We start from the raw sequence: 21,112 nt of genomic DNA on the forward strand, positions 1-21,112 counted from the left end.
TTGATAGATGAAGCAACACCCGTCCACAAACGTTAAGGTGTTGAATCTCTATTTGGGATTCACACGGGTTGCACCCAAATAGCCCAAGTGCCAAGCACCGAAGGAGATCTCAAGAACAAATAAGTCAACCACAAAGGGAATTTGTCAAAAGATAATGAAAGATGAGACTAGGGTGGCCTTTATATAGACTTACAAGGGGAGAGTCCTAATGGTGCTTGAACAAGGAAATAAATCCTAGAAAGGAATTAATTCCTAATAACACTAGCCTAAGGAATTAATTCCTAGTTGTACTAAAATAAGGAAATAATGAAATATATAAATACTAGATGATTTTATTAAAATAATAAAATGCTGACATCGGCCCCATGGCCTGACTGGTGCTAGCCGGTGCTGAAAATGGCCCATGGCATGGGCCATGGCGCGGGCTGGCTGGTCTGGTCCGTGGGCTTGCCATAGCATGCTGCTGGCTCACCATGGGGGCTGACTAGGCATGTCAGTGAGTGTGTCGAGGCTTGTCCCGAGGTAATTTTTCTAGAGGATCTAACATTCCCCTTCCCTTCAAGAACATCCTTGCCCTCAAGGATTAAATTTGAAAATGCTCATACCCTCTTCTCATTCTCTTCCTTAGCTATCTCTATGGCAAAATAATGTGCCCCTCCTTTGCCCAACTTTTCTAACATTGATGCCTTACCCGACTTGGCCTCATTGGATGCTAAAGTTACCCATACATTCTTCTTGGACCCTAGCTTGAATTCCATGGTCCTTTTGTTGTAGTCAAGCACTACCCTTCCAAGGCTCTTGAGCCATGGATTGCCCAATACAATATCAAGCTCCACCAAAGGAAGTATGTGTAAATCTGCCACTACTCTCACTCCTTGCACATTTATTTTTACTTCTTTCACTAGCCCTTCACATTTCATCTTGTCCCCATTAGCCATCTTTACCTCAAATGGCTCTATAGCAACATATTCAACCTAACCTTGGCAGCAAGGGTGGAGTTGATGAAGTTGTGTGTGGAGCCACTATCTACCAACAAAGGGACTTCTATTGTTCCTTTCCATGCCATTACCCTCATGGAGGTATGTTTTTGCATCCCTATCAAAGTATTAAGGGACAACTCGGCCTCCTCATAATTTTTGTTCACTTTGGTCTCCTCTTGGTTGTTTTCTTGGCTAGAGGATTCCACAAAATAACCATTATCCTCTTCCTCACTTCTCTCATCAACCAACATGTATACTTGCCCCAATCTACATTTGTGCCATATGCCCCATTTTTCTCTACACTTAAAACAAAGACCCTTCTTTATTCTATCTTGGACCTCTTCTCTTGAAAGCTTCTTCACTTCAAGTGGCTTAGATTTAGAAGCATTCCCCGTTTCCTCCTTGCCTTTCCAAGGAACATTGGTTTGCAAGGGTGTAGTTACCTTACTTCCCATTTCCTTAGATTGACGTTTCTCCATATTAGTGCTCTCTTCTAGGATCTTTGCCATCCTCATAGCTTCTTGAATTTTAGAGGGTTGCTTCAACTTAACTTTCTTGGTTATCCAAGTCTTCAACCCATCCACAAATGTGCCCACAAGGGCCTCCTCAGACCACCCTCTCACAAGAGTTTGTAGTTGCCTAAACTCTTCAATGTAACTATGCACTTTACCTTCTTGCCTCAACTTGGCAAGTTGATCATGGTGGTTAATGGTAGGAGATGACCCAAATTGCATGAGGAACTCTTTTTCAAAAGCCGTCCAACCTAATCTTCTCATCTCCTTCTCATATTGGTCCCGGATCCACCTCCACCACTTGCTTGCTTTTCCTTCCAAGTAAAAACATGCCGTTGACACTCTTTCTTTCCTTGGTACTTCATAAGTGTGAAAGTAGTGATCGACCTTGTCAAGCCATTCATAAGGATCTCCACCATTGAACTTAGGAAAGTCCACCTTTAGTCTCTTGGGTCCCCGGTCATAAGGCTGGTTTCCTCTTCTATCATCATGGTACTCATTATCATATCGTCGCCCATAATGTCCACCATCTCTATCATGGTGATGACGTCTTCTCTCTTGGTGCTCTCCACGGTCGTAAGGCCTCTCTCCCCCATGAGCATATGCGGCCTCATGCTCTTCTTCTCTTTGTGTCTCTTGAAATCTCACATCTTGTGGTTCTTCTCTCACACTAGGGGATCTAGTGCGATGTAGTGGATTCATGATCCACCTCTCAACCGCCACATGGTCATTCTCAACACGACCACCTCTTCGAAACTCACCTCTTTGTGGCTCTTGCATGGACTCGGTAACACTTGTCTCAACCCCATCAACAAAGGCATCGTGCCTTGGTTCATTGGGCTGAGGTGGTGGCCCTTGGCCACGCCCTTCGGGTAGTCTCCTTTCAATTCTTTCTATGTCTTTGTTGAACCTAAGATTTCAAGTTTTGTGTAATTATATATTTACACATAGATTTTGATGATAACAAATGAATTCAAAGAATAAAGAAGTCTCAAGCTCAAGTTGTCTACACAATGGAGTCAAGCACATCAAGGAAACAAGCATGAGCAAGAAGAGAACAAGTTCACATTAAAATTATAGAGTAATGTTGTAAATCTCTTCAAAATTCAAAATTAGGATTAATGCTCAAAATTAATATTTTATCATAAAGCATTAAAATACATTTTCCACATGTGCATGAATATTTTTGAAAATTAAATTTGAAAATTTTGAAAGATGATTGATTGTCATCTTTTGCATGTGCATACCTTGATTAAAGGGTTGAACTTTGAAAATATTAAAAATGATTGATTGTCATCTTTCACATGTGCATGTTTTATTTGAATATTTTCAAAAGTGATTGATGCTTTTTTAGACTTATACAAAAGGTAAATGATTTTGTTTGAAAAATTTGAAAAGTAAAGTGTGCTCATTTTGTCATATGCAAAAAGTAAAAGATTAGGTTTGAATTTTTTGAAAAGGAAAATGTGCTCATTTTGTCATATGCCAAAAGTAAAAGATTAGGTTTGATTTTTTTGAAAAAGTGAATGATGTTGTCTTTGACAATTGAAAAAGAAGAACCTTTTATTTGAATTTTTTGAAAAAGTGAATGATGTTGTCTTTGACATGTGAATCTTTTTAAATTTGAATATGAAATCTCATATGCCTATAAATAGATCATTTGAGAGCTTCACATTCACAACACCAAGAGCATACAACATTCATTCAAAGCTTTCATTCTCTCTTCTCTAAGCATTGAGCCTTAATCCTTGTTCATTTTGAGAGATATAGTTTGCGCTGTATTGTTCTTATTTCACTCATTGAGGAGTGTTTTCTGATAACCTACCCACTATCAGCTCTTGTATCAGAAAAATGGTGTGTATAACCCTTGTGTGTGTAGAAAATATTCTACACGGGGAATAGTTGAATCACCACGTGTAAGGTCATTGCAAGTGTAGAGGGTGTTCTACACGGATCCTTTGTAGCGGTGTTGTTCAAAGGTGTAATAGGTTTCTATCTCCACCTGAATGAGGTTGAATAGTGAATTTGGGAATCCTCAAGGGGTAGCTTGAGGCGAGGACGTAGGCAGTGGGGCCGAATCTCGTTAACATACTGAGTTTGCTTCTCTCTTACCCTTACTCTTTATATTTATTGTTATTTCATATTTTGTTTATTTTTTATATTATATATTTGATTTATAATTGTTATTTTTTTTAAATACAACTCAATTCACCCCCCCTCTTGTGTTAGTCATCTGGGCAACAATTGGTATCAGAGCTAAGAGCTCTATTATAAGACTAACTATCTTTTGAGTTAAGATCTTATGGCTAACATTTCAGCTTCGTTTGGTGAAGGTCAATTTAGCAGTCAGCCTCCACTCTTTTGTGGAGATAATTACTCATTCTGGAAAGTTAGAATGAGAATATTCCTTCAGGCTCAAGGTCGAGAAATCTGGAAATGTATTGTAAATGGACCTTATATTCCAACAAAAGTGGTTGATGGAGTAAAGGTCAAAAAGGAAGAAGAAGAGTTTGATCGTGAAGACGATAGACTTTATACTTTGAATTTAACTGCTATGAATTTATTATTTAATGCTCTCAATGGAAATGAGTTTAATAGAATAATGACTTGTGCTACGGCAAAAGAAATTTGGGATAACTTGGAAGTTACTTATGAAGGAACTTCGCAAGTCAAGGAATCAAAAATTTATATTCTTACTCATGAATATGAAATGTTTAAGATGAATGATGATGAATCTATTTCTAATATGCACACTCGTTTTACTAACATCATAAACAGCTTGACAACTCTTGGCAAAGTTTATTCCAAGGTGGAGATAGTAAGAAAAATTCTCAACTCTCTACCAAAACGCTGGGAATCAAAAGTGACAGCGATTCTTGAAGCTAGAGACCTCAAGAAACTCGAAGTCAATGAAATCATCGGGTCACTTATCACCCATGAGTACACATTGAAAAGAGGAGAAGAAGAAGGAAAGCCAAAGAAGAGCTTAACACTTAAAGCTATTCCTCATGAAAGTGAAAGTGATGAAGATGAGAAAAATGAAGATAAAGATGAAGAAGTTGCGATGATAACAAGAAGAATTCAGAGGTTCTTGAAGAAAAATAGAACTCCTCCGAGGAAATCCTTCAAAAAGTTTTCCAAGAAAGATTCAGGTAAAAATGACACTTTAATTTGTTATAAATGCAATAAACCTGGTCATATCAAGCCAGATTGTCCTCTGCTAAAGAAAGATCGAAACAAGGGCAAGAAAGCAATGAAAGCTACATGGGATGATGATTCAAGTAGCTCAGATAGTGAAGCAAGTAATGAAGAATCAGCAAATCTTTGTCTTATGGCTAAAGATGACATTGAGGTAACAAATCTTGATAATATTGAAGATCCTTCATATGAAGAATTGCAAAATGTTTTAAAAGAGGTATATGAGGAATTTGAAAAATTGGGTATCAAGTATACTGCTTTGAAAAAGAAAAATTCTTCTTTAACAAACGAAATTGAAATTTTAAGAAAAGAAAGTATCATTTTGAAAGATGAAAATTTTGAATTGAATAAGAAGAAAACCGATTTAGAAAATATTGTTGAAAACTCTACGAATGGAAAAAGAAATTTTAAAAAATTTCTTAGTAGTCAAAGATGTGTTTTTGACAAGGCAGGTTTGGGATATATGCCAAAACAAAAATATAAACCTTATAAAAATTTCTTTGATAATCATTCTACATCAAAGACTAATATTCAAAATTCTTTTCATAAAAATAATTTTGTCAAAAAAGGATATTATTATAATCATTCAAGTTTTTCATATATGTCACATGCTATTTGCAATTTTTGTAATAGAAATGGTCATAATTATCATACTTGTCCTATTAGAAGAAATCATACAATGACTATTAGGGCCATATGGGTACCTAAAAATCTTGTTTCTTCTAATACTAATAAATAAAGGACCCAAAGAACTTGGGTACCAAGAAAAATCATTTTAATTGTTTTTATAAGTATGCATGAACTCTTCCACAAGCAAAAACAAATGGTTTTTAGATAGTGGATGTTCAAGACACATGACGGGAGATAAGACTAAGTTCTTTGATCTTAAATCTAAAGAAGAAGGACACGTGACATTTGGAGACAACTCGAAAAGGAAGATTGTGGGAATAGGTAAAATTGGTAATGAATCTTCTCTCATAATTGAAGATGTTCTACTTGTTGAAGGTTTAAAACATAATCTTTTGAGCATAAGTCAATTATGTGATAAAGGATTTACAGTTACTTTTAAAATGGATAAATGCATTATTTTGAATGATCATGATTGTAATATTTGTTTTATTGCTTTTAGAAACAATAATGTTTATACAATTGATTTTGAAGAAATTACCTCACAAGATGCTATTTGCTTTTCAGCTCAAAATGAAACTAGTTGGTTATGGCATAGAAGATTAGGTCATGCCAACATGGAACTTATTTCCAAACTTTCAAAAAATGATCTTGTGAGAGGTTTACCAAAAACATATTTTCTTAAAGACAAAATTTGTGATGCATGTCAATTTGGTAAACAAACAAAAACTTCTTTTAAAACTAAGAAACATATTTCCACTACTAGACCATTGCAACTGATACACATGGATCTTTTTGGACCAAATAGAGTTGCAAGTCTAGGAGGAAAATATTATGCATTTGTTATTGTTGATGATTTCTCTAAATATACTTGGGTCATCTTTCTTGCTCATAAAGATGAGGCACATAATGCCTTTACCAAGTTATGCAAGAGAATTCAAAATGAAAATGGCTATACTATTTCAAGTATCCGAAGTGATAGGGGAAAAGAGTTTGTTAATAAAAATATTGAAACATTTTGTGATGAAAACGGTTCACTGCTCCTATCATGGTATTGACGGCCTCAGGAGAGAAGATTGATGATTGATGCGTCAAGGGTTCCTGATTCAAGTCTGGAACATTAGTGGAAGAGAATTGCTCAGCCATTCTATCTTTGTGGAAAAACAGAACTCAGGTCAAGAAGCGATTATTTTTTGGCAGCCGATTGATAAAAATGATCATTTTTTTATAGAAACTCGAAGCCTTCAATCCCGTTTGTCAACAACATCAGGCGATTTTTTAAATCTTCAGCCGTATTAAATTCATAGAGTTAGGCCTCGAGGCTTTGCAGCACTTGTCGGGTCACGGACGGCTCCATTTTTCAACTATCTATAGTGTCTACTTACGCACCGTTTTCTTCAGCCTATTTACTTGTTGCGGATCCTTTTTAATGATGCCAAAATGGGGAGAAGTGTTAGACTAGAACATTAACACTGTTTAAATTGCTAAACTTGTTATATATGCTTGGATTTATATTTATACTTTTGCTTGAAAATCTAACGCACATTCTCAGGGGGAGCTTAAGTATTAATACAGGTTTCAGGTTCTATCAAGTATTTGTCATCATCAAAAAGGGGGAGATTGTTGAACCCAAGATTTTAAGTTTTGTGTAATTATATATTTACACATAGATTTTGATGATAACAAATGAATTCAAAGAATAAAGAAGTCTCAAGCTCAAGTTGTCTACACAATGGAGTCAAGCACATCAAGGAAACAAGCATGAGCAAGAAGAGAACAAGTTCACATTAAAATTATAGAGTAATGTTGTAAATCTCTTCAAAATTCGAAATTAGGATTAATGCTCAAAATTAATATTTTATCATAAAGCATTAAAATACATTTTCCACATGTGCATGAATATTTTTGAAAATTAAATTTGAAAATTTTGAAAGATGATTGATTGTCATCTTTTGTATGTGCATGCCTTGATTAAAGGGTTGAACTTTGAAAATATTAAAGATGATTGATTGTCATCTTTCACATGTGCATGTTTTATTTGAATATTTTCAAAAGTGATTGATGCTTTTTTAGACTTATACAAAAGGTAGATGATTTTGTTTGAAAAATTTGAAAAGTAAAGTGTGCTCATTTTGTCATATGCAAAAAGTAAAAGATTAGGTTTGAATTTTTTGAAAAGGAAAATGTGTTCATTTTGTCATATGCCAAAAGTAAAAGATTAGGTTTGATTTTTTTGAAAAAGTGAATGATGTTGTCTTTGACAATTGAAAAAGAAGAACCTTTTATTTGAATTTTTTGAAAAAGTGAATGATGTTGTCTTTGACATGTGAATCTTTTTAAATTTGAATATGAAGTCTCATATGCCTATAAATAGATCATTTGAGAGCTTCACATTCACAACACCAAGAGCATACAACATTCATTCAAAGCTTTCATTTTCTCTTCTCTAAGCATTGAGCCTTAATCCTTGTTCATTTTGAGAGATATAGTTTGCGCTGTATTGTTCTTATTTCACTCATTGAGGAGTGTTTTCTGATAACCTACCCACAATCAGCTCTTGTATCAGAAAAAGGGTGTGTATAACCCTTGTGTGTGTAGAAAGTATTCTACACGGGGAATAGTTGAATCACCACGTGTAAGGTCATTGCAAGTGTAGAGGGTGTTCTACACGGATCCTTTGTAGCGGTGTTGTTCAAAGGTGTAATAGGTTTCTATCTCCACCTGAAGGAGGTTGAATAGTGAATTTGGGAATCCTCAATGGGTAACTTGAGGCGAGGACGTAGGCAGTGGGGCCGAATCTCGTTAACATACTGAGTTTGCTTCTCTCTTACCCTTACTCTTTATATTTATTGTTATTTCATATTTTGTTTATTTTTTATATTATATATTTGATTTATAATTGTTATTTTTTTTAAATACAACTCAATTCACCCCCCCTCTTGTGTTAATCATCTGGGCAACAGTCTTCATGCCTTTCTCTCTTCAAACTTTCAATGGCCCTTCTATTCTCTTCATTGTTCCGGTTGTTCACATTCATGGCCATCCTTAATTCGGCCAAAACAGTCATGACCTCATCAAGGACGCTATGGATCCGTGTACTTTGACCTTCTAGCACTTCAATTCGGTCCCTATGGGAACCACTTGGCCTCTAGGGCCCCTTTGCACTTTCTTGCATGGTAAGGACTTCTCTTGATCTCTGAGCAAAGCAATGCTCACAATGACATGGGCAAGACTATCAATGAAAAGAGGCAAGCCTCTCAATGAAAGCACCAATTAATGTTAGGGACCTCGGTCTAGTCCCTAAACACTATGGTTATCTAAATCCGCTTCATCCAACTATAACCGATGAGCCTATCTTTCTTGCTTGCCTTCTTACTTGAGTCTAGACTTGAGTGATGAGATTTGGTGAATATGGATGATGGGTGTTTGTGGTTTGTGAATTGGATCTTGGTGGGATGATATGGTGTATGAAATGATGATGGTATGGTATGGTATGATGATGGTATGGTATGGTATGGTATGATGATGGCCGAATGGTGTGATTAGGCTATGGTAGGCGCCCCTTAGGTGGTATTATGGTAATTATGGAAGTGAGGCTAGGGTTTAAGGTTTCCTAAAATATAGGAAATCCTTATGGAGGCTAGGGTTTATGGTAGGGAATATGGAGGCACTAGATCTAGTGTAGATCTAGGGTTTTATGATGAAAGGGGTTTAGATCTAGGATTATGAAAGGTATATGGATGATAATATGGTGATGGAATGATATGGAAGTGAAGGAAATATGAAGGGAATAATCCAACAAGGCTAGATCTACTTGGCAAAGTAGATCTAGTGTGTTGGGATGATATGTGGCGTGTGATATAATGTTAAGTGCAAAAAGAGTAATGCAAATAACAAGTAAATAACAAGATTGAAACTCAATAATGGAAAAGAGAAACAAACTTGCTCATAGATTGATAGATGAAGCAACACCCGTCCACAAACGTCAAGGTGTTGAATCTCTATTTGGGATTCACACGGGTTGCACCCAAATAGCCCAAGTGCCAAGCACCAAAGGAGATCTCAAGAGCAAATAAGCCAACCACAAAGGGAATTTGTTAAAAGATAATGAAAGATGGGACTAGGGTGGCCTTTATATAGACTTACAAGGGGAGAGTCCTAATGGTGCTTGAACAAGGAAATAAATCCTAGAAAGGAATTAATTCCTAGTAACACTAGCCTAAGGAATTAATTCCTAGTTGTACTAAAACAAGGAAATAATGAAATATATAAATGCTAGATGATTTTATTAAAATAATAAAATACTTATAAAATTCTGGTCGTGGGGCCCATGTGAGACCCACGGCCTGACTGGTGCTAGCCGGTGCTGAAAATGACCCATGGCATGGGCCATGGCGCTGGCTGGCTGATCTGGTTCGTGGGCTTGCCATGGCATGCTGCTGGCTCACCATGGGGGATGACTAGACATGTCAGTGAGTGTGTCGAGACTTGTCCTGAGGTAACTTTTCTAGAGGGTCTAACACAATGGCCTATGTATCTTCATAGAATAATGATAGCCTTACCACTATTTTACCACCCTTTTACCACTTTTTTTAATTTTTTTAATTTTTAAAAAAAAATTTCTTTTACTTAATGATTAAGTAAGTGACTATCACTAAAATTATATATTTTTAAAATTTTTTCTTAATAGCTAAGGATGTTAAAAAAATACTTAAAAGAAAATGATAAAAAAATAAATACACTATAAACGGTAAAATAGTGGTAAAAGAGTGGTAAGTGTATCATTACCCATCTTCATATTCATTTTCATAGTTTCATAATATTCTTCTAAATTAGTCTACATTAAATTATGTATCTTTAAAGTTTTGAAGAATTATGAATAGTATTTATTCAAGTTTGAAGAACCACAATTCATTCTTCAAACATTATTTTATTATTTTTTCTCTCTCCTACTTATTAAAATCAATTTTGTGAAATTTTTATTAAGATGATTTTAATATATTAAATTTATATTAAGTTGATGATATAAAGTGTTTTTTTTAATATATATTAATGTTTATTAATAGAAGTGGTCATTTCGATATATAAAATTGATAATATTTAGATATATGAAATTTGTATTTTTGAGCACATTGCGTTAATTGTAAAATATATAAAAATAATAATAAAAATAATAATATTTTATTATTATTTGGATAAAAAATGCATAATTCAATGTGGAAGTTTTTCTTTATATGCAAAATTAATCTTCAAAAGTTGTGATTTTGAAGATGCATATAGAGAAACTAATGCTAGTGCTCTTATATGTATATTTATATCTAGGTTAAATACTAAAATAATTCATGTGATTTGCCTCTATGATGAGAAATAATAGTTGCAGATTTATAGTTGTGAGTGCACAACTACATTACAATCACTTTAAAAATTAATAATAAACACAATACCTACACAAAAAGAAATTACTTTTATAATAGTGGATCTCACTCTTTTTAAAATGACTGCATAATGCTTACGTACCTCACAACTATATATAACATTACTTCAGACAAATTAGTTCATAAGTTCTAATTTTGAATTTTCTATTTCTTATACTTTCAATTTTGATCAAATTTTCCTTTCCTTACTATTTTGTTAATCAACTTTGATTAAATTGATAGGCAAAGTTGCCTCTGGGATAAAAGAGAAATGAAAATTAGTCACACACATTGCATATGGCCATTCATAATTTTTTTTTTTTTTTAAGAAACCTGTACGTTGTATTCATGTGTTAATCAAATTACACAGCTTAAAAAAAATGACATTTCTCAGTACCTCCTTAGGATGATCTTCCATCCAAACTAACTCTTCACTTATATTTAAAGCCATCTTTGCAAGACTATGGACAACACTATTACAAGATCTCTTCATATATACCACTGTCAAGTTCTTTCTGTTATTCAACACAGCTTTTAAATCCTCAATCAGTTGACCATACCATTCCCAATTCACTTCTGAATTGTTAACAGCGTTTACAACAGTTAATGCATCACCCTCCAGTTGTACATTCTTGAAATTGAGCTCTTCACATAACTTCATGGCCCTTCATAGAGCAAAGACTTCAGTTATAACAGGATCTGCAACATGTTCTTTCGGATAGCATAGAGATACTAGCACCTCTCCATGACTGTCTCTAATTACTACCCCAATCCCACCTCTGTTTTCACTAGACTTAAAAGCCGCATCCCAGTTAACCTTCATCATATCTCCCACAGGTAATTTCCAATGAGAAGAGTTGCTACCAGGAGTTCCACCAATTTCTTGAACTTTGTCTTGCTTAACTTGTGCCAGTTGATACTCTGACAAACATTCAACAACTTTATTAAAAACTACATTGGGTCCTTCAAACTTATTTTCAAACACCAACCCATTCTTCTTGGCCAAACTCCTCTTAGCACCACAACCATTACCTCTAATTGATCTTGAGGCAATTTTGAGAACCAGTCAGACCATAATTCAAAAAAGTCATTTTCACTACTTTGCCATTTCTGCACTCGACTCCTTTCACACGCCAAACATCACTTGCCCCATTACAACTCCATAGAGCATGACATACAGACTCATCTATGTTCTTACAAACTGGACAAGTAGCTTCTTTTAGGACAACTCTTCTCATTAAATTCATCTTAGTTGATAGGCAATTATTTATAGCCTTCCAAACAAAGATTTTAACTAACCCCGGGATACTCATTCTCCATAACCCCTTTCATACCTCACTTGACCTGCTTGAAACTTCCCATTTCTTCCTTCTTTTTCTGTTAACTTCAAAATGATATGCACTTTTCATACTGCACATACCATTCTTTGAAAATGCCCAAATCTGTTTATCAGGAAGCCCAGAAAAGTTGACAGGTAATTTACAGATTATTGAAGCCTTACACTCATTAAAAACCTGCTTTACTAGTTCAACATCTCATTCCCGACTATCAGCTCTTATCAGCTCCTCCACCTTTGCTTTAGCATGCAAAATTTTTATTGGTGATTGAATTCTGTAAGTAAAAGCCATAGGTATCCACCTATCTTCCCAAATCCTTATACTCTTCCCATCACCAACCCTCCAAATCAGACCCTCCTTCAACAAATTAAGAGAACTCCACAAACTTCTCCATATCACAAAGGGTTTAAACCTAAAGAGGAGTGCAATATATCTGAATTTTTGAAGTATTTATCTTTCAAAACTATAGCTGCCATAGAAAAGGAATTCATCATCACCCTCCATCACATTTTGACATTTTGACATTCCCATCTTGGCCCAACTCTTCCATTGTATTATGTTATCCTTTTGTTTAAAACTCCACCAGAATTTAGCCATTTGTGAATCTATCTCCTTACACAATCTTTTTGGTAATCTAAATACACCCATATAATAGGTAGGAACAGCTTGAATAACTGCCTTCAATAGCACTTCTTTCCCCGATTGAGAGAGGAATTGATTCTTCCAATTACTTAGTTTTTTCCACACATGATCTTTGAGAATGCTAAAAGATTGATATTTAGACCTACCAACCATAATTGGCAGGCCTAAATATTTTTCACAGTTGTTCTACACACGAGCCCCACAGTCCTTAACAATTGCATTCCTCACATTCAAACCAACTGTAGGACTGAATAGTATAGTTGTCTTGTGCTTATTAAGGCTCTAGCCAGATGCCTTCTCATATACCTCCAAAATTCAACTGATTTTCCTCCATTCCCTCCATGCAACCTTCCCAAAAATTAAACAATCATCTGTAAATAGCAAATGAGTCAACTTAACCCCATCTCGAGCCACTGCCATCCCTTTAAGTTCACCTTTTTGTTTTGCCTTTTCAAGTATTATACTTAATCCCTCAGCACATAGAAGAAAAAAGGTAAGGAGATAGTGGATCTCCTTGCCTTAATCCTCTAATAGGAATAATGTACTCACCTGGCCTTCCATTCACAAGAGTATCATAAGACACTGAAGAAATGCAATTCATAATCAATCCTGTCCATCTAGCCCCAAAACCAAGCTTTTTCATTACTGCTTCTAGGTATCCCCATTCCACCTTATCATAGGTTTTAGAGATGTCAAGCTTTATAGCCATGCTTCCCACCCTACCCTTCTGTCTACACTTCATAGAATGTAACACTTTATAAGCTGCAATAACATTGTCAGATATCAACCTTTCAGGGATGAAGGCACTTTGACTTCTTGAAATGATCTCATCCATCACCTTTTTAAACCTATTTGCAAGAGTCTTTGTAATGATCTTATAAAATACATTACAAAGACTAATAGGCCTAAATTCATTAACACTCTTTAGATCTTTAACTTTGGGTACCAATGCTATAAAAGTCTGATTAACAGACCCTTGTAAACTGCCTCCATTTAAAAATTTTAACACAGCATCACTCATCCCATTTCCAACCACATGCTAGAATTCTTGAAAAAAAAATGCCCCAAAGCCATCAGGCCCTGGAGCTTTCATAGGCCCCATCATTTTTAGTGCAATCTCCACTTCTTCTCTTGTAAAAGTCTCCTAAAGGAAATTATTCATAGCTCCTGACACTCTCGGCTCTATCTCAGCAATGCATTCATTTATAACTTCTACTGATGGCTTGGCACTTGAGTAAACTTTAGAAAAATGATCTCGAAAAGCCACTGCAATACCTCCTCATCCTCTCTCATAACTGATTGACCATCCAGGATTGATACAATTTTATTTCTTTTCCTTCTTTGATTGGCACACTCATGAAAGAATCTAGTGTTTTTATCCCCCAAAGTATACCAATTTCTTTTAGCACATTGTCTCCATTTAATATCTTCCAGTTCCAACAACAAACCAACCTTCTCTTGCAGCAGCTTCATCTCAACCACATTTTCCTGAGACATATTCTCTTGCAACACCTTGATCTTCTTTGAAATCCGGTCTATCTCTTGGACTCTCCCCTTATCTTTTCTTTTGAAGCAAGATGATAAAGACTCACTGCAAAACTGTAGTCCAGTTTGGACTCTCTGCACAGGTTCTTTCATTAACAATCCTCTCTCCCAACCCTGCTTTATAATTTGTTCACATCCATCCTGCTTCATCCAACAAGACTCAAACCTGAAAGGATAATTTTGTCTTCTCCTCCAAGGCTCTCCTTCAGTAATAGAAAGCAGAATAGGCTGGTGATCAGAGCATCTTCTAGTCAGCATCGCTACTTTCATCTCCTTAAAAATAGATCTCCACTTCTCATTAGCTACAAACCTATCTAATCTTTCCTTTATAAAAGTAAGATCACCATGCTTATTAGACCAGGTAAAAGCACTATCTCGAAAGCCAATATCACCCAGACCACAATCCTCAAATGCATTCCTAAACAAATTGAGTTGACCATCTGGTCTTCTCTTGCCTCCCACCTTCTCATTTTGCCACAATATTTCATTAAAATCTCCCCTTACACACCAAGCAGTACCATTATCAAGCTTTAACTGCCTTAATAGCTCCCAAGAAAGCTCTCTTTTCCTTGTTTTCGGGTGCCCATAAAAACTTGTAAATTGCCAATCCCTTCCTTTCTTCTCACCTTTAACCATCACACTTATATGCGAGCTTGAGTAATTAATCACCTCTACAGCATTCTCATATCTCCATAGCAGGACCAAACCTCCTCTCCTCCCATCAGAATCCACCACAAGGCATCCTTCCATGCCTAATCTTCTTTGTAAGTTTGAAATTTTATAAGATCTAGTCTTTGTTTCACAAACAAAAACCAATGTAGGCCACTTATCCTTAACTAATAGGCTAAGATCTTGAACTGTCCGAGGGTTCCCAAGCCCTCGGCAGTTCCAACATATAATATTCATAATGTTGGGTGGTGCTGCTTGTCTATTCTCAACACAGACCAAATCAGAATTGCCCTTGAACCTCTTTCCTTCCACCACCATTTCATTAACCTCCTCAAAACCTCTTTTAATCAAGGAGTGAGTAGAAGTCTTACCTGACTCAGGCCTAGCTCTAGTCCTCCTCTTCCATCTTGAAACCCTCTTACTATCATCCCCTTCACCTGCACACATATTCTCAAGCAACTGCTCATTTCCAAACATAGTAATCTGGAACTCCTTATGTTTTTCAATACCAATTGACCTCTCCTTATTCACTTCTTGCAACAAGACTGGAGATTGTGAAGCCCCAACCTAAAGCTCAGTCAATTTGGTTTCCTCATTTCTCACATTACTTCTCATCTTCTCAGTCTCCTTTCTAACCTCATCCTTATGATATACCCCATCTTCCTTCACATTATTCAAGCTCTGACTCCCTTGATCTCCCATCTCCTCACTTTTATCTTTATCTTTCTATTCCCCTTTCTGTACTGCATTCTTCCTTGATTGAGATATAGCTCTAAGCTAGACACCATACTGGCCAGAACTTCCTGCACTCTCCTTACAACCATCATTCTCATGAATTATCCTTCCACATTTAAAACACATCCTCAGCAACTTCTCATATTAGAAAGGCACCCAACATTTCCTCCCATCCACTACAATTGTTCTTCCTCGAGCTAAAGATTTTCTCAAATCACATTCTACCTTCACTCTCAGACATCTACCCCAAGCTGAATCATCCTCCAGCACATCAACCTCCACAACCTCCCCCATTAATCTCCCTATTACCTCCCCCATCATCTTATTCATATAATTCAACGGTAAATTTAACATATGAATCCAAAGACATGCATGATCAAAATCAATCATACTAGGTTGAGTCTCTTCATCAAATTCTTTTAAAACAAACAAGTGATTGTCGAACAGCCATGGACAACAATCAATCACTCTCAATTTATCTTTACGAGAAACAAATGTGATAACAAAACAATTGCTATCAATTTCTTGAAATTCCAGAGGCTTACCTACTTTCCACATTCTTTCCATCATAGCTCTGACTATATCCTTCCTAATCCTTCGATTCGAGACAATTTTTCCCACCAAACTGTGATCACCCTTTCCTCGCATCGCACCAATCGATTTTCTTTGTATCTCTATCAGACAATCTTCTTCATCATTCAACTTCAGTCGCCTCGACACTTCCTCCATTTCCTCCATCACTTGTTACTCAGCCAAAACACTACTCTACTCACAATCGCAAGCAAGAGACCAAACGCTTTCTTCCTCAAAGGAGAAAGAAGACTACTCAATTCTCCGCAATCGCTCTCCAGAGCGGGAAAAACAGTTGAGAGAAACTCGAAAAAATTTTAGTAGTTTCCTTAAATTTTTTGGCCATTCATAATTGTACTCTCAAAATAGATCAAGTTGTGAATTAGACGTATGTCTCACCACCAAGACCATAGAAATGGATAAGAATACTAGTATGGATCTCATTGGTTGACATTTATCTAGTGTCAAGTGCGGGTCACTAGAACCCGACTCGCCCCCATAGACTACTTTTCATAATCCTTTAATCTCTCTCTCTTCAATGAACGCTTCTTTTACATATTTAAAAAAAAAAAAAAATTCTTTACATTAATTTTTCTTTGACCGTCTCTTGTATCATGTCCATTTTTAATTATGGTAAATGGTGATATAACAAAATACCAATAATTTAAATTGAAGACAACATTTGAGTTTTAAAGGAACTAGAAGTAAGCATGATTCTTGTCATCTGTCTATCTACCACAATCTACACTTGTCCCTTGTCTCCCTTAAATATATATATTTTTTTCATAAGTATTTTAGCTTCGTGGGCATGGTGGAAGTATATCCACGTAGATATATTTTTTTTAGCTTTCCCTGGCAAGAACAGATAGATCCATGCGAATTTTACCTCTCCGTTGCAGTAAAAGAAAAACGAAAGTTGTTCCTAACTTCCTAGGAGATGCCAAATGCATCCAACGCAGGCGATGTGATCCGGAGTGGTCTTTGAACATGTGCCCTGCCGGTCGAGGAATGATAATGCTGGCAGAGGTCTCAAGGACACCCTGACAGAGACTAGTGTCCCCCAGAACTCAAGATTTTTTCTTTTAAGTAAATTTTGTCCACATTGCCCACCTGTCAATCTCTTCAAAGAATCATAAGATCTATATATATCCATCAAGAAATACAAAATTTATAAAAATATATATATATATATATATATAATTTATAAATTAATTATATATATATATATACACACACATACCAATAATGAAATTCTTGGAGAAAACAGCAGTTGATGAGGGAAAGAGAATCTGCACGAGGTCATGTTCTTCTGCAAGTAACATCCAACGTTGCCAAGCAAAGATTACACAATGATATGACTTGTGTTAAGAGTTTTTTTAATTCTAACCCTCCTCTTAGTAAGTTAACTCCGGGAGCTTGCCCCATTTGGGCTTACAACTTCTCATTCACTGTTTCCTAATCTAACTTGTACACCTCAAAAAATTAGAATCTATCGATTTTCATCAATTATTGACAAATATTTATAAACCCTTTTGTAATGATCAAGTGAAAGCTCACTCCACGTCTAAGTTCAATCCAAATAATGCTGGATTTCATTCATCATATCGTTGTATTAAATTGAGAGTATCGTACTCTTCGAGCAGTTTGAGCCATATTATTTGTGTGCACGGAGTTAAAAGATATTTTAGTGTATGTAAGGTGGATGGTGATATTTTCTTGATTAAGGAACGGTTTGGATTGAGAAACCATTTCATCACATCTCATTATTATAATTTTTTTTAATTCTCTTACAAAATATAATAAAAAATTCAACTTTTTCAAATTTTAAAATAATAATAATATTAAAAAATAATATTAAAATATTCAAGTTTTAATATTTATCTAAAACTATCTCATCTCATCTCATCTCGTCTTATTGTCCAAACAATCTCTAAAAATAATTAAGTATAAGATGAGTTAAAGGAAAGGACTATTATGGGATTGTGATGATGACTAGAGACATAATTTTTGGGGAGTGTAGGATAGGAAAAGGCTCAAACATTGCTTGTTGCCTAAACTTAGGGAGTCATATATGCCTAGATGCCATTGTTTGTCTGTGGAGAGTTACTTGAAGATCAGACACTATGTTTATCAATGATAGATACATATAGATACCTAGTCAAACATTAACACTTATCTACACTAAATTATTGAGAACATTTAATGGACCCTACATCTCGTGGCACATAATTGTTAGCCTCTCAATTATCAACCTTTACCTTGTGATTCCACCAGGCAAAGGACAAGTTCACATCCCCAAATTTAAATATTTTCACATTTAAAGGTGTTGGGTTTGTCTCTAATTGTATAACAACTTCAAAATGCTAACCTTTATGCTATCTCCAATGTCAGATCCATCTTTAATCACCAACGTTTAGATTAGTTCTGTTTCTTGAGTAGTTTAATAGCTAATAATGTTTTTTTTTTTTTTTTTGGAGAGAGAGAGATTTAGGTTGGTTTGGGTGATAAAATAATACTTCATTATTATTTATTATTTTATAATTATTTTTCACGTATTTTTTAATATTTTGTATTACTATTTATTAGTATTCAAAACTTTTTTATTACATTTTTATTATTATTCACAGAATATCTAATATTACCTCACGTTTCAACCAGTCAATTTGTTGGATTTTTTTCCCCTTTTAAATGATCAAGATTCAAAATAATAAAATATGCTCCTGCATTAAAATCCAAATTCCATTTGAGAGCAATTGATGAAGAGACCTACCATACTAGATGAGTTTTCCCCACCCTTGAACAGAGGCAGCATCTTGTATAAATGACATGTATTTAATTACACATTGTTATTGGCGCCTCCTGTCAATTTCATTTTCCTTTTTCTTATCTACCAGACAGTTTTTAAGACCAGTTCTAATATAAAGGGCTGTTAAATCACATTAAAAAAAACAACAAAAACCGAAAGTGAGCATCTCTCTATATATCTCTCACTCAGGGAGGATCCCATTCATGAAGTGAAAAAGTGTCCTTGGAAACCACTCTCAGGGAGGATCCTTCTGTAGCCTTTCGGTGCTTCGATCCAACTGCTTTCATTCTCATTCTCTTTCTTTTTCTCTGATGATATCTTCGAACAATGGAATCAAACTCAATTGCCACTCTGTTTCAGCATCCATAATACATCAACCACCCTGATTTCATTCCCCAGTATGAAAAGATGCTCATAGCTCGGACAAAAAGAAAGGTCAAGGCTGCAATTTTTGACTTCTGCTTCTCATTTGCTTACTTTTGACTCCAAATCTGCGACATCCTTTGCACTTTCAGCCTGTTTTTGAAACTTCTACTTCTTCTCGCCACCGTTCTGAAAATGAAGCACAATATTTAAAACCGATTCACTTCCTGAAAATAGCTTTTGGTTGGCTTGTTGGGGGGCACTCGTGGCCATGGCAATCGATGTCTGCTCGGAGATTTCAAGCCCAGGGATCAGTCCGAGAATCTCGTTTTCCCATGATCTGAACCAGCCAGATGTTCTGTCCAACGAAGATCGTCATCATCACCAGCGGTCGGACTTGAGCCTCTTGGATTCCGGCTCCGACTTCGTCTTCTGCATTGGCAACAGCTTTGCGCAAGAACTGTCTCCGGCCGATGAGCTTTTCTCCAACGGCAAGATCCGCGCTAAAGAAATCAAGCAAAACTCGATTCGCCCAGATGAAATACGCCAATCTGAGCCTGTTTCTTCTCGTTCCCGGCCTACTTGTACTGGAAACACAGAAAAGAAACAGCTCAAAGAGTTCTTGTCCCACAGTTTTGACGTAGAAGAAAAGCCTCCATCAAAATCTTTCTGGCAGTTCAAGCGAAGTAACAGCCTCAACTGCGATAGTTCTCGAAGCCGAAGTTTAATCCGCCCCTTACAGTTCTTATCGAGAAGCAATTCAACCGGTTCAGCTCCGAATGTCAAACCAGCAACACTTTCAAAGGAAACCCAAAAGCCGCATTTGCAGAAACAACCGTCGGTATCAAGCAGAAAGTCATCATCGGGAACATGTTCGAGCACGTATTATTTCTATAGTTCGTCGCAGAAGCCTTGGCCCAACAAGAACAGCGGATCTTACGGCAGTGGGGTTCGAATCAGTCCTGTTTTGAACCTTCCACCACCATACATTTCTAAAGTAACAGTAAGTTTTTTCGGGTTTGGATCTCTCTTCTGTAATGGTAAGGTTAAAAGAAAGAAGAAATGACGTTTCAGCTTCTTCCCTGGCCCTCACGTTCAAGAACAAATGGATTAGCTGTCAATCATTCTGTTTCAAGAACCAACATGCATGTGATCTCAGACTCTGTAAATTGAAAACAATATATATATTTTTTTTTACCAGAAAGATTAAAAAAGAAAAAAAAAAAACAGTGGTGTTGAAATCTACATGGGGCAGTAATTTTTATTTTATGGTTCTTTGTCATCACATCAAGATGTTATGGGCAAGGGAGACAGATAAACAAGGTTCACTTCTTTTGTGGCTCTCCTCCCCGTTCCCGGCCCATGGGTTCTCTCTCTCTCTCTCTCTAGAATCCTCTCTTACTTGTTCAATGTGGGGGTCTTTTGATCTTTTGGACTTTGATTGAGGACTTCTTTTGGTGTTTTCTTTTGTATGGTTTGTATATAATCTTGGTCTTTTCGTTTTTAAGCGGGACAAAAACAGTTGCTTAAAAAGGATTGGTATTTCAAAAAGGAGAGATCACTGATTCAAGGGGTCCTCTTTTAACTTTTAGCTTTGCTAATAATATAATCGGATTCCTCTGGTCTATTGCCCAGTTTTTTATTTGCTAGTTGCTATTAAGACTTGCTAGTTGCCATTAAGACTCATTCGGATTGAGAAACGATGTCAACTCAT

At 36.0% G+C, this 21,112-nt stretch overlaps 1 protein-coding gene across 1 annotated transcript; it reads left to right on the forward strand.

Annotated features, from left to right (window-relative positions):
• The first annotated feature begins 19,031 nt into the window (after positions 1-19,031).
• Positions 19,032-21,025, forward strand: LOC122308749. Its single transcript, XM_043121957.1, has one exon. The coding sequence runs from the start codon at positions 19,670-19,672 to the stop codon at positions 20,462-20,464; it is 795 nt and encodes a 264-aa protein (XP_042977891.1). The 5' UTR covers positions 19,032-19,669; the 3' UTR covers positions 20,465-21,025.
• Positions 21,026-21,112: the final 87 nt, after the last annotated feature.

The sequence above is a fragment of the Carya illinoinensis genome, chromosome 5, assembly GCF_018687715.1.
Source record: "Carya illinoinensis cultivar Pawnee chromosome 5, C.illinoinensisPawnee_v1, whole genome shotgun sequence".
Classification (NCBI taxonomy): domain Eukaryota; kingdom Viridiplantae; phylum Streptophyta; class Magnoliopsida; order Fagales; family Juglandaceae; genus Carya; species Carya illinoinensis.

Excerpts from the sequence above, each read along its gene's own strand:
- LOC122308749 (XM_043121957.1), top strand. The coding sequence starts at position 19,670 with ATGGCAATCGATGTCTGCTCGGAGATTTCAAGCCCAGGGATCAGTCCG.